We start from the raw sequence: 11,534 nt of genomic DNA on the forward strand, positions 1-11,534 counted from the left end.
AAAAACCAACATTACTTCTTCATCAATACAATGTTGCCTATGTGCAATATTCAGCATGAAAGGGTTAAAGACAAATCACGAACTAAAAATTTGTTGGTAAAATACTATCAAATAAAAAGATCTCGAAACTGTATCAACAAATTCGAATTACACGTGGTCGCTCAACCTCTCGATGCGGATAGTTTGACAAAATTTTAGCATGTGCGAGAGTCTACGCGTTAGCGGCTTGTTCTGAAGAAACTTTTGGACGTGTTGGAGCGCCTCGTACCTGGAGTCTTTGGCTGGATGTAAGAGCGCTACGGCTTCCGATAGTTGCTGCTTGGTCAGCGGAAGTCAATGGACCGGCATATATATTCCGTGAAGGGTTCGATGTGTGTCACGCGTAATATCAAAAGCACAATTAAATTACAAGACGAGGCAACGCATTGCACGGCTGCCCGGCACCAACTGATAAGCCCTGGAGAACAGCATGGCTTGCATCTCTCCACCTCTCTTCAAGGAGATTCAATCTTGCTTTCCATCTTCCGTCATCGGGGAGAAGAGACAATTACAGTTGTTCGTGAATTAGCATGTCGTGCGCGCAGAGAAAGGAGCCTGCATGCTCTGTCGCCGGCTGCGATCGCGTTCACTTCGACCATTTGTAACAAGCTGCCATATGTATGTATTGGTGCTTTTGGCTTGATCAGGTTCACCATAAGCGTTAAGTAAATAAGATTATCGGAAACGAGTTCAGCAAAAGATATATAATTTTTTATGAAAGAGATGTCAGAAAAGTTGAATTTAAGAGAGTAAATACACTCATAATTAGGTGCGGATGTTCATTTATTTATAGGAAATTTCAAAGTGCGAAAATATACAAAATGCATATAACATGAAAAGTTACCAAAATGGTTATTGTTAAGTTCAACTTTTCCACAACTTTTGCCACTGAAACCGGTAATGATACCATAATATGCTTCTAAAATAAAACGTAGAAAGTCAAACAGCTCTATATCATATATACGTCTTCATTGAACGTTTAGAAAGAAGTTAAACAAAAGCTAATCTAATAATGATTCAATTACGAGGGTAAAGTTAATGATCTATGTGTCAAGAAACATACACAGCAGTAAAGTCTTTCATTCATAGATAATCAATTTTTCATTGCATCCCCTCAAAAGGAATAATCAATAATAAAAGTTAAAAGCATAGTGCTGTTTCCCAAGCGTTGGAACCTTCATTACGTGTAATGTGTATCTACTCATATGCATCTATACAATGTTTTTAATTATGCTTTTACAAAAGAATTACAAAAAACCACCAAACGTATAATGGAATCATTATTATATGTAAAAACAATTTTATAAAATGCGTAATAGTTAAGCTGAGAATGCTTGTTGAGAAAATTCATCACACGACGTTTTGTTTAATAGAATTAATAGTGTTAAGTAAGTGGAATTAAATATTTTATTATTATTCAATATCACATGAGAAGTAGAAGAATTATTGTTTGTAACGATTACAAAGAATAATATGTTTGTATTTTATTACAAACAATAACGTATTTGATGTTATTAGAGGATGGTAATATTAAAACAAGATTCGCATAGAGTGAAATATCACGCGTGATAGCCTGTGACATTCATTTTTATCGCCATGTTGCATTGTACGCATCGCATTGTACGCAACATCATCATAATGGAGAAAGTGACTTCACACCAAACCACACAAACTTGAACACTTTCTTTGTTGTGCAACAAAACTGTTGTAATAATACACTTGAACGATCTCGCCAATGCTCTTTCATTGTTGTTGTGACAACTCAAATAATTGAACTCCTTTTGCTTCTAATCAGGAAGTTTCGATATCTCCAAATAATATTGAATTACAACTTCACTATTCCGTATAATTTTCTAATAAAAGCTATAGATTAAAAATTTCTGATAGATCATTGCCTTGCCAAATCACTTAGCATGCGTTTAATTTTTAAGTTTTTTTTTTTTATTTATTGTTTGAATTTTTACAATTTGTCCAGAAGGACATTTGGTAAAATATTGTATCTTAGTGAATAAAAAAAATAAAAATAAAAATATAGCATGTAGGTGGCTACCCCCAGCGGGGTACCATCATCGTGTTTGCTAGGTTATATCCTTTGTGAGGTCTGTTGGGTGTTACCTTTTTAGTCTTCTTTCTATGTTTATTGTGTTGATCGTTACCGCTGCCAGCCGGTTCGGGTGCGTTTCTATTCTTTCTTTGTACCTTCTTGCGAGTCTGCTAATCTCCTCCTTGACCGTTGGTATTCCCAGGTCTTTCCGAATGTTCTCGTTTCTAACGTATCATGGGGCGTTTACTATCGTTCTAAGAATTTTAGCTTGTATTGTCTCAATTTTGCTTATATGGCTCATTGCTGCTGTTCCCCATAGCGGGATTCCGTAGGTCCAGATTGGTTTTATGATTGATTTGTATATTCTTAATTTGTTTTCAGTGCTTAATTTGGATTTTCGACTTGTTAGCCAGTGCATTTGTCTCCTTGCTGTCTGTATTTTTGTCTATTATTGATTTGATGTGCTGTTTCCATGTGAGTTGAGTATCTATGTGTAGCCCTAGGTATTTGACTTGCCTAGTTTGTATTATTTGCGTGCCATTCAGGAAGATGTTTGGTGGTATCTGTTTTCGCAGTGTGAATGTGATGTGGTTGCATTTATTAGGGTTAGCTTTGATTTGTTTAGCTTGTAGCCACTTTTCTATTTTTGTGATATGTTTTTGTAATATTGCGACTGCTGTTACTGGGTTAGTGTGCCTGACCAGTACAGCTGAATTTTGAAGTTGTAAGATAAATAGTATATTGCCCCTTATAAGGCACCCTCGCCATAGGGTAATATTACCTTACATATTTAGAATATGAACCAGGAACTCTAACTGTTCTGGAAACGTGTGCATACCTACCTAGCTACTCTTATACTTACTCTTTACGTTGAACTACCCTATCATCCTCAAACTCTTTCATGTACACTTCCAAAAAATACAACTTTTAACTTTTAATACCTGATAACTACTTCGAGTGATCAATCATCATTGAGCAGGTGCACTTTTATTTGTTCTTTTATTTCTTCTGATGGACCACATGTAGTCTGAACACATACATTGTTCGGAATTTTGAGTTGCCATCCGTTTATGGCACGGACAGGCCCATTCCCTTCTTTAAGAAATTCCGAATTGTATTATTCTCCCCAAGCTGTAAACCTACCGACTCCGAGATCAGATAAAAAACCTCTGGAAAAGACCAGCTGGAAGGGCACGATGGAGAGACGAAACCCAACGGCTGGTAAGAAGACGCAGCAACGTAGGAGGACAGTTCATCATTAGACATCGTACGGTTGAAAGACTTCACTTCCAACAAGATCTTACCACCGCCGTGCATCACATCACACGTTACGTTTATACAAGTTCAATACAGTACTGGATTACTCCAACACTCGATATATTAAACCTCCTCCACCTTGAGCGTTAATTCATTCGAGGTACGTGATATCGACCGATCGGTTTGACCGGTTGCTCTTTAGTCGAGAATTCGCAGCATACATACATCAACATCCATAAGTCTTGTGATATCTAGACTAGTTCGATTAAACTTGACTTAACTTAGACTTAAACTTGTATCATTGCAGCATACACGCATTGTTGTTCTTTGGAGAAATTTTGGGTGGATCTTTTTCTCTTCTCTAACTTGTGTATTTTCCTTAAACTTTTTCCCAGAAGAAGGACTTACAAACTCGACTACATTTTCCCGGCTCACAAATTGAGTTTGGGTCTCGCTTATCCTCTGGAAACCCAGCAGATAGCTGGCACAGATAATACCTACCTTTTTTTTTTTCTTTATTTGCGTTTATTTTACAATCAATTCTCGTTAGAGAATTTTAAGTAAATTTATCTGACGTGGTACTATGACATGATTAATAAGTGTTTATAATATGTTTGATTCTATTTGAATCTAGTGCTTAGGTCTAAGGTATAATGTCTTTTTAGCCTGTGAATCTGTTCCGACGTGTCGAGTAGTTGAGTAATTAGAGGGTTTTGGTGGTTGTTAACTCTTGTGCTGTGTCTATTGCTGAATTTGGATAATTCTTCTTTGACTGTGTGGGTATCTTGAGGTCGTAATGTATCATTTCGTTGGTGACGTACCAAGGTGCATCTATTAGGGATCTTAAAGTTTTCGATTGGAATCGTTGAAGAATTTCTATGTTGGAATTACTTGCTGTTCCCCATAGTTGGATTCCATAGGTCCAAACAGGTTTTAATATGTCCTTGTATAATGTAATTTTACTTTGCGTGTTTAAGTCAGAACGTCGGCCGATGAGCCAGTAGAATTTTTTAAATTTTGATTTGAGTTGTTTGGTTTTATCTAAGATATGTTGTTTCCATGTCAATCTTCTGTCCAGAGTCATGCCCAAATATCTGACTGACTCTTTATCTGGAATAGGTATATTGTTTATCGTCACCTGAGGGCAAGTTTGTTTTCGTAGCGTGAAAGTTACGTGGCTAGATTTGTTTTCATTGACTTTGATGCGCTATTTGTGGAACCACTGTTTCATAGAGTCGAGACCTCGCTGGAGAGTAGAGGAGGCAATTGTTGGATCTTTGTGCGAAGCTAATAAGGCTGTATCGTCAGCAAATGTCGCTGTGGTTATATCTGTCGAAGTTGGTAAGTCTGCAGTGTAGATGTTGAACAGCAGGGGTCCGAGGACACTGCCTTGGGGTATGCCAGCTTCTATTGGAAATACCTGCTTGACTCGAAAAAGAAATGTTTTCGCCTACAGACGGAAAAACATCAATTTCTTTAAATTTCAGAAGATTGTAGACTATTAGTGGAAGAAACAGCGACGAGAAAAATATGAAGTGAATCTCTGGTATTCCATTTTATAGTTACCTAATTAATTGAGCAAATTGCAAATGGAATGTCATGTTATCACAAAATTAACTTAAGGATCTAATATATATTTCGGAGATAAAAGTACACCGGGCCTTCCCTTCGGAATTCTTAGGAATATCCGTAACATTTTAATCTTATAAACAATCCGATTATAATTGTCTGAGATTTGCGATAATGAGCTTGGACTCAAGGCGACAACTAGTTGCCGAACGTAGCCGCGGTCACGGAATGAACGTTTTACCTAACAGAGGTATAGAATTACATAGTTCTCCTTAAAAAAGAAATAGTTGTACCGACATCTAACAGTAAACACTCCAACGGTCTCTGCCCCGTGGTTCGTCACACACAGACCCTATTCTTCGGGCAAGATGATTACCAGATGTCGATGCATCATTCATAGTATATGTTCAGCTAGCCTGAGGACCCGCTATAAATCTCAGAATTTAGTTAACTAAAGTCCTTCAAATTGATAAACAGTCTTTATCCTAACAGTCCGTAAATCTGTCACCTACTACGGGAAGATACGGGAGATCGGCTTTCCTCACTAGCGACGCTTCCCGCTAGCAACTTCCTCTCAAGAGCGGCTAGCATCCTTTTCTAACCACCAACATAGAATTTAACAAATTAACAGCAACGTCCATTTCTCTCACTTTCCGAGCGGAGGCTTTCCTCGACGAATCGGATGATCTTGTGCCCTTAGACACACCCCACCATAGTTTTCCTCTGCAGCGTGACGGATAATACATTCTCGTGCGATCTCATTAGCGAGGAAACAACGCCTTTTACGATCAGTGGATACTTCACGTTTTTGATCATGAGCCCGACTTAGGCTTTGGAAGAAAGTATATTTGTTATCCCGTTGACCGCGGATTCGTTATCGAACCTAAGACCATTGTCATTAGCGTCTAATCACCGCGGTTACTTGTCCATTCTGTAATACTCACACTTGTGCTAATCAACATTACCTCGATTGTATAACAACGATGGCCAATTTCAGTGGAGTTTCATTACACGCCCCTACCTTTAATCATAACGTTCACCCGACATATATATAGCAGCGTAGCAGTTTAAACGTTATAGCTACAAAAATACTTTTCGCAGTACAGAAAATTTCTATGTTTAATTAGTTCTTAATATAATTTTACATGTCTTATACATGTGAAATGCAACTTTATGTCACAAGATATTTAAAGAAAGAGGCCAATAACACATACAGATACATGTAGCACATTACGTAACATGTACACATACGACCACGAACGATGATAATGATCAACTATCACATATTATTAACAAATTACACAACTGATTCGCATCATGCGTCTGTCAATTCTCTTTGATGACATATGTCCAGGTTTGAACAGATGGTCGTTAGACGTACAGTTCACAGTGGCGAACGACTGAAAGTTACACATCAGTCAGTGAAAGGATACATTGCTTGTAGCTATGATATTATACATACGCGATACAGTTCAATAAATTAAAAACGATAACTCAATCTTCTTGTTCCTTCTTCACGTATACTTTTACCCTTCTGAATTCTTTAAACCGTTCGAGGCATTCAATTGCAGAGCATAAGTCTTCCTCGTTCTTTTCTAGAGTTAATTCGAGGGAAGCGAACAGACTTTCGAGCTCGTGGCACGGCCACGTTTCCGTCGCCCCGACGATCGTTCGAAGCAGTTCCTCTATTTCAAACTCGGTCAGTTTCTCGTTGCTCGACGCGGATAAATGGGACGGAGAATTTCTTGTACGTTTTGACGGTGGTCCTTCGCCTGATGCGCTATTTTTTCTTTTAACATTAATTTCTAGATAGAAAATTAAGTTCTTTGTTTAGCTAGGAATATTAGTATTGGTTTAATAATCAAAATTTGCAAATATATTCTATCAGTGCGATTGAGTGAAATAGTTATATAAATATAGGCCATTTAAAGATTTACCAAAGACTTAGAATAAAAATAAGCAAATAAATTTTATTACTTGATTTAGAATCGGTCATCACGTGAGCTGATCGCACGGCGCATATTTTGTTGCGGACTCTGAGTTTACTTCTCCGTGAGGATGACATCTCTTCTATCATTATCGCAGTATTATTAATATTCTATGATGCTTTTTGAATGAAAAAATTGAAAGATCTTTCACTTACGCGTCGAAAGATTTTCCGCGAAATCAGCACGTCCTGCCTGCTTTCGCTTCCTACCTACTTCTTTCATCCTTTTTGGATTCATAACTTGTTCGAATTCCGCTAGTTAAATAATTACTACTTATTAATTGTTTCATAAAAAGTAAATATCATAAAATATGAAAGAAACTCCTTTTCTACGCCTTTACATTTAAAATGAGGGTATCATATTATTATCAAATATACCTTGTGAAGAACGATTAGATTCGAGATCACACGCCGAGTGAACGAATAATTGCTTGAAAAAAGATTCTCGTTGTTGTTTTCCAGGGGACATGACTTCGAATATTTCGCTTTGATGTTCATCGAATAAAGATGCAATCTAGTAATTAAATAAAGTGAAAATAAGAAACGATATATTTCATCATTTTCATTCTTTTTTCATATATCGTTACATACAGTTGAAGGACTTATAACAAAAACAACTCCTATGCATGCTTATCTTTTTCCAGAAACGCAAAAAATATTCTAACATCTTTAATTTGTGTTCAGTACACCTTAATCTTTCTTAACAAAATATTACTACGGGTCTACTTATGCCTATATTATGGGAAAACTATATTTAATTAAATCATTAAATTGTGGATCTCTTCATAATAATTGTTTTTATAGAGTTAGTTAATTTTTATAACATTATAACAATAAATTAAAACATACGTAATTGTTTATAATATCGATTTCACTGTGTTATAAATTTCGCTTATGACTACTAGAATACGTTATTATTTTTAAAAACCGAAAAGTGTGAAGTGAGTTGCTATTGTTATCATCATTACTGTAAAAAAAATACCTTTTGAAGTTCATAACATTTTAATATTGATTTCTGGAATCATAGTCTATTATTATCTTGCAACTTTTTATTAACATTATTATTGTTAAATCGATATTATATGCTATTAAAGCACGACTTTAATCATAGTATCTCTTACATCTGCTGGTAAATCTGCTTGTGAGCAATTGGCCGTAATCAAGATTAAGATATGCACCGATCGATCTAAGCCATGCATCAAAGAACTAAAAACGACGCGTGCCGCTTCATCCACTAGATCCCACCAGGCTAAGATGTCAGGAATGTAGAGCAGCGATGGTAAACTTCTTCGAGCCATTTTCATTTTCTATCATTTAATTATCCAAATATCCAGTAATTAAATCATAAATATAATTCGAATATTTGAACATTTTAGAAATAATAAAACAAAAAATAATTCATAAAGGTCATAAAAATAAAAGAACTTTGAGATATCTTTTATTAATTTTTTCCAATCTTTGTACGTTATTTTTTATCAATTTCATAAAACATCATTTTTTGTATTGAATACATAAAAAAATGTCCTATTCTCTAATCTTCTTATTTCCTACGTAGACAATACATAATGAAGAATATTTTACAAGATCTCACTTTTAAGTTATCACTTTATCAGCCTTAATTAATATTGTACTCTGATATTAATAATATTTATAATAGATACTTGAATGAGAGCTTCTTCCGCAGCCCTTCCTGTTTCCTCGAACAAAGTTGTGACGTCTAACACATGACAAGGTAAATGTTCCAAGGTATGGAGTAATGCTGGTCCCAGATGACGAGTGTGAGAGTCATCACCGCACAATAAAATCCTCGGACAGCTGTTTGACCTCGATACAGCTCTACCAGTGCTATAAGAACAGCCTTTTAAAGCTTTTTACCTTTTATATTATAAGAACCATTACGATCTATCTATAACCAAACCCTACTCTCATAGCGATTGAAAATTTAGCAGTTCAATGTAGCTTGATTAAACTAGTTTAATAATATCGTAAAAATTATAATATTATATGAAAACTGACATGAATCATAATATCATTCGACCGAATATAAACTTAAAAAATATTTACGCGGTGCTTTGGTTAATTCGATCAAATTTATGAAGTGATATACAAATTTTCAATTAAAGCTTTCTTATCATTTCTGAATTTTCGTGTATTTTAATATAATTATTAATATTTTCGTGTATTTTTCGTGAATTTTAATATAAATTAAGTTTCTATCGTAGATTACGAATTTCTATGTAAATTTATATTTTTATGGACACAACTAAAAAAATAGAATTTACTTTTAGGGATTCGTTTTACTTATTGAAATCCATAAAGAATGTTTTAATTTAGATATTACACATATATGCACCCTGTGTATAGATGGATAAAAAATGCAAAAGATTTGTACAAATTTGTCAAGGCTACTTATCAAATCAAACAGTAATTCGATGCTTACATATCATTGCAAATTAACATTCCCGTTGGACAAAGAGTTTCGAGTTGTGACAGAATGCATGACAAATTTTCTTGAAGTAATGGCTGGATTTTATACGACAAAGACTTCACGGGTACAATTGTAACACGATGCGATGCTGGCAAGATGTTCTGTTGTGCCTTTAAAAAATCTTGTTTCTCAACCTATTACGTTGACAATTATGAGAAGAACTTCATAAATTATTTAAAAAGGATTTATCTTTTTCAAATTAATTTAAAATGCAATATATATATATTTCTTTTTTTTTTTTTTTTGCAACAATCACATTCCTTGTTTTATTATTCGATTAAACGTTATAGCTTCTACGTAGCGATCAGTTTAATATCAGTCAGATTAAATATGCGCCTTTGGCAAATAAAGCAGCTATTTTATGATCCACGTAGCATAGTAATCGTATGTTAATAGAAGTGTCCCGATCTAAATTTCTGGAGGATTGACTCATTGTTTGTTAATCTTTCTCCCTCTGCAATAGCTTTTGTCAATGAGAATAGTTTGTGCAGGATATAGTTCGTGATTTAGGATTATATGATTGAACTTTACTTTATAAAAAATAACGGATATCGTAACTATTATAAATATTATAAATAATTACAAATTTTTTCAGTTATCGGTAGCCATTATTGATTATAGAAACTTCTTTTTGGCTACTTCTAATGATCGTCAATTTTTCTTAACATTATCCACTGATAATATTATCAAGCTTGAATCAATTGTTCTACAAAAATTGACTAGCTTTAAATGAAACTGTCTTTCTTATCTTAAATCTATTATGAAATTCTCTTTTCATTACTTTAAGATGACGTTCGTTAATCTGATACTTCGCATTGGAAGTGTATATTTCCGGATAGAGTCTCCGAACACAGCACATTACCGCTTCGGCGCAAAGAGCTTGCAAGTCACTTCCACAAAATCCGACCGTTTTCGATGCCAGATACGCTAAAAACTTTTGCGGTGGTTTTTGCTTCCAACTTTTTATATGAACCTATGATGTGACATACATGGTCTCTTTATTTTAATGTACTTGTTTTAGAATTTAAAGGAACAATGTGCACATTAGATTGAAAATCCCTTTCAAAAAGATGCGAATGAATTAATTACGCTACGTAATAGTTTATAATTAAACGTACTGAGAGTATTTCTTTCCTCGACGTATAACATGGCAACGGGAAGTATAGCTCTCTGTCGAATCGGCCAGGTCTTCTTAAAGCTGGATCTATGGCATCGATTCTGTTCGTTGCTCCAATTACTATGATCTCTGAATTGTTCTCTAAGCCGTCCATCAAGGCCAAGAGAGTGGAAACAATGCTGGCGTGCACAAAGTCTTGGCGGCTAGATCTGACTGGAGCTAAACCGTCAACTTCGTCAAAGAAGATTATGCAAGGCTTCGATTGTTGAGCCTGTAAGATCGACATGGTTTTCAAATTTTTTTAAATCAACCGCTGCTAAATATCTTTTAATTTGCAAATGCAATTTAAAATTTGTGTTATCTACAAATGAAACGAGAACAGGTATATGTTATATGAATTGAAATTTCCCTTAAAAGATAAAAAGCTCGGAAAACTTCAAGTATATCTTAAAAATTAAAATAGGAAATTTTAATTTAAGTAAAACACTATATTAACTAGTGAAAAAATCTTCTGAAGCTTTTTCTCGCTTTCGCCGACCCATTTGCTAAGGCAATCGGAACCCTTGCGAGATATAAAGGAAACCTTTCGTTCCGAATTACTACACTCCGCGGCTAAAGCGCTGGCGACCAGCGTTTTTCCTGTTCCTGCGAAACAGAGAATGTCAATCGGGAATCTCGTTTCCAACAATGTTCCGCTTCATTACGAACCGTAGAACGCTTTATTTTACCGGGAGGCCCGTAAAAAAGCAAACCCCTCGGTGGTTTCAGGTTGAACTTCGCGTAAATGTCACCGTACATGAGCGGAAACAGGACCGTTTCCTTTACAACACGAATCTGCTTCTCCAGTCCTCCGATGCAAGAGAAATCCTTCGCGCAAGACATCTTTCGCGATCAACTGACCTCGAAACTTTTATTTCGCATACCCGACGAACATATTTCCATTCAATTATTTTGTATATAATTGTTCCTTAAATCATCGCCCGATGAAATACTCTTCGACTACTCGCATCGTTGATCGTACACGCGCATCGTG

At 35.4% G+C, this 11,534-nt stretch overlaps 3 protein-coding genes across 7 annotated transcripts in view; 1 reads left to right on the top strand and 2 right to left on the bottom strand.

Annotated features, from left to right (window-relative positions):
- The window catches only part of LOC139988084 (uncharacterized), a 27,970-nt gene extending 27,513 nt beyond the window's left edge, over positions 1-457 (bottom strand). For all 5 annotated transcript variants that reach the window (XR_011800033.1, XM_072005082.1, XM_072005075.1 and 2 more), the window contains exon 1: positions 269-457. The gene's annotated coding sequence lies outside the window, so the exon portion shown is untranslated. The remainder of the gene's footprint in view (positions 1-268) is intronic.
- The window catches only part of Pus1 (Pseudouridine synthase 1), a 188,986-nt gene that overhangs the window by 162,852 nt on the left and 14,600 nt on the right, over positions 1-11,534 (top strand). The gene's annotated exons all lie outside the window — the stretch shown is intronic.
- LOC139985889 (ATPase family AAA domain-containing protein 2-like) lies at positions 6,167-11,383 on the bottom strand. The gene is made up of 9 exons (XM_072000749.1): positions 11,230-11,383; positions 10,998-11,146; positions 10,503-10,772; positions 10,166-10,357; positions 9,337-9,518; positions 8,558-8,741; positions 8,018-8,203; positions 7,246-7,410; positions 6,167-6,733 (listed from the first exon to the last, which is right to left on the bottom strand). Exons 1-9 carry the CDS (start codon positions 11,381-11,383, stop codon positions 6,404-6,406), a joined length of 1,812 nt encoding a protein of 603 aa, XP_071856850.1. The 3' UTR covers positions 6,167-6,403.

The sequence above is a fragment of the Bombus fervidus genome, chromosome 1 (assembly GCF_041682495.2).
Source record: "Bombus fervidus isolate BK054 chromosome 1, iyBomFerv1, whole genome shotgun sequence".
Taxonomy (NCBI): Eukaryota; Metazoa; Arthropoda; class Insecta; order Hymenoptera; family Apidae; genus Bombus; species Bombus fervidus.

Excerpts from the sequence above, each read along its gene's own strand:
- LOC139985889 (XM_072000749.1), bottom strand. The coding sequence starts at position 11,383 with ATGTCTTGCGCGAAGGATTTCTCTTGCATCGGAGGACTGGAGAAGCAG. Across the intron at positions 10,358-10,502 it reads CGAGGAAAGAAATACTCTCA|GTTCATATAAAAAGTTGGAA; the intron begins GTACGTTTAATT and ends GTCACATCATAG. Across the intron at positions 7,411-8,017 it reads AAGCAGATTTACCAGCAGAT|ATTGCATCTTTATTCGATGA; the intron begins GTAAGAGATACT and ends TTTAATTACTAG.